The sequence below is a fragment of the Delphinapterus leucas genome, chromosome 7 (genome assembly GCF_059928025.1).
Source record: "Delphinapterus leucas isolate spDelLeu-1000000601 "Yukka" chromosome 7, BTC_Dleu_Yukka2, whole genome shotgun sequence".
In the NCBI taxonomy this organism is placed as follows: domain Eukaryota; kingdom Metazoa; phylum Chordata; class Mammalia; order Artiodactyla; family Monodontidae; genus Delphinapterus; species Delphinapterus leucas.
Window position 1 is genome coordinate 60,133,861 of NC_143135.1, and position 1,300 is coordinate 60,135,160.

General features: G+C 34.0%; 2 protein-coding genes across 9 annotated transcripts in view; one reads left to right on the plus strand and one right to left on the minus strand.

Moving 5' to 3' along the window:
- The window catches only part of ANKRD42 (ankyrin repeat domain 42), a 104,224-nt gene that overhangs the window by 75,328 nt on the left and 27,596 nt on the right, over positions 1-1,300 (plus strand). The gene's annotated exons all lie outside the window — the stretch shown is intronic.
- CCDC90B (coiled-coil domain containing 90B) overlaps positions 1-1,300 on the minus strand; it is a 65,591-nt gene that overhangs the window by 26,631 nt on the left and 37,660 nt on the right. For all 8 annotated transcript variants that reach the window (XM_022593959.3, XM_022593961.3, XM_022593960.3 and 5 more), the window contains 3 exons: positions 1,255-1,296; positions 1,085-1,156; positions 939-992 (listed from right to left, as the gene is read on the minus strand). In XM_022593959.3, coding sequence (XP_022449667.1) covers positions 939-992; positions 1,085-1,156; positions 1,255-1,296 — 168 coding nt within the window. The remainder of the gene's footprint in view (positions 1-938; positions 993-1,084; positions 1,157-1,254; positions 1,297-1,300) is intronic.

The following is a 1,300-nucleotide window of genomic DNA, read 5'->3' on the forward strand; positions in this document are numbered from 1 at the left end:
AAACCAACTGGGTTTATAATATGAACTGGCACCAATATTAAAGGAGATGGCAGAAATGCTTGTTGGGTAACACTGAATGCTATATGCATAGGGACTAAGGGGTAGAAAGAGAAATAAGATGATATTTATAGCTCAGAAATTAGCTAGGAGAGAATTTGTTGATTTCCTTGTTTATCTCCTTTATCTGGCCAAGAAGTTAGAGAATATAGGCTGCTTAGAACAGCAAATGGGACCTTCGCGTCTACTGAATTATAATCAAGAGTGATGTCTCTTATGTTAGACTGTAGACCGAGTGACTTCTTAACTTTTAAGAAAAGGACTAGGCTGAGTCAGAAAGCTAGGTTTTACTCAGCCACAGAGATTAATTAATGATCACAATTTAGGATTACTGAGAGGTAAACAGTAGTTATGAGTATGGAATTTAGAATCCAGGTTGACATCTGGCTCTACCACTTTTTAGTTGTGTGACCTTAACTTCCTTCTGCCTCACTTTCCAAATTGGTAGAATGGGAATAGAGTGCCTACCTCACACAGAGGCTGATATGAGGATTAAATAAATTAACAGACAAAAAAGGCAAATAAAACAGTATCTAACATAAAAATTTTTTATTTGACTGAACCTAGGCATTCATTAAATACTAATTGTGAATCCTTGTCTTCTTAAAAAAATAGTTCTCTTCCATATAAAAATAATTTAGTTAAAAAAAAGTATGCTACCTGGAAAGCTTGATTCTGACTCAGAAGTCACAGCTCAGGTACTCCCCTCCACCTGGTAGCAGCTTCCCCCAAAGTACTGGTTAACTATAACAGCTATGAGGAAATCATGGAATCTATAGGGCTAGCTTGTTGAAGTCCAAACTTATAAAATGATACATATAAAGGCAGTTACATAAGCCATGAGAGCTATACAGAAGAGAAACTTTTACATAGCAGCTTACATTTTTGGTAAATTCTGTGGTTGCCTCCATAAGTTTCTTTTCTTGATCTGTAAACTAAACGATATGGTTTATCAAGAGGTTAAAAAAAAGACTAAAAGGAATTAAAAAGGAGTAAGTGCAAAAAAGTACATTTAAAAGCATATTACCATATCTGTTACTCTGCTCCTTTCTAGGTTGATATCCAGTTTATTATCTGCTCTGATTCGACTGGTTTCATTCTTTAAAGAAAAAAAAAAATTAAGAAAGTGATCTTGTAATGAATATTTGTTCTGAAATTAATGAACTATTCTGAAGTGGGGAAAAAAGTTTCACTTACTATCAGTTGTTGCTTAACTTGTTCTAATTCAATTTTCATTTTCTAG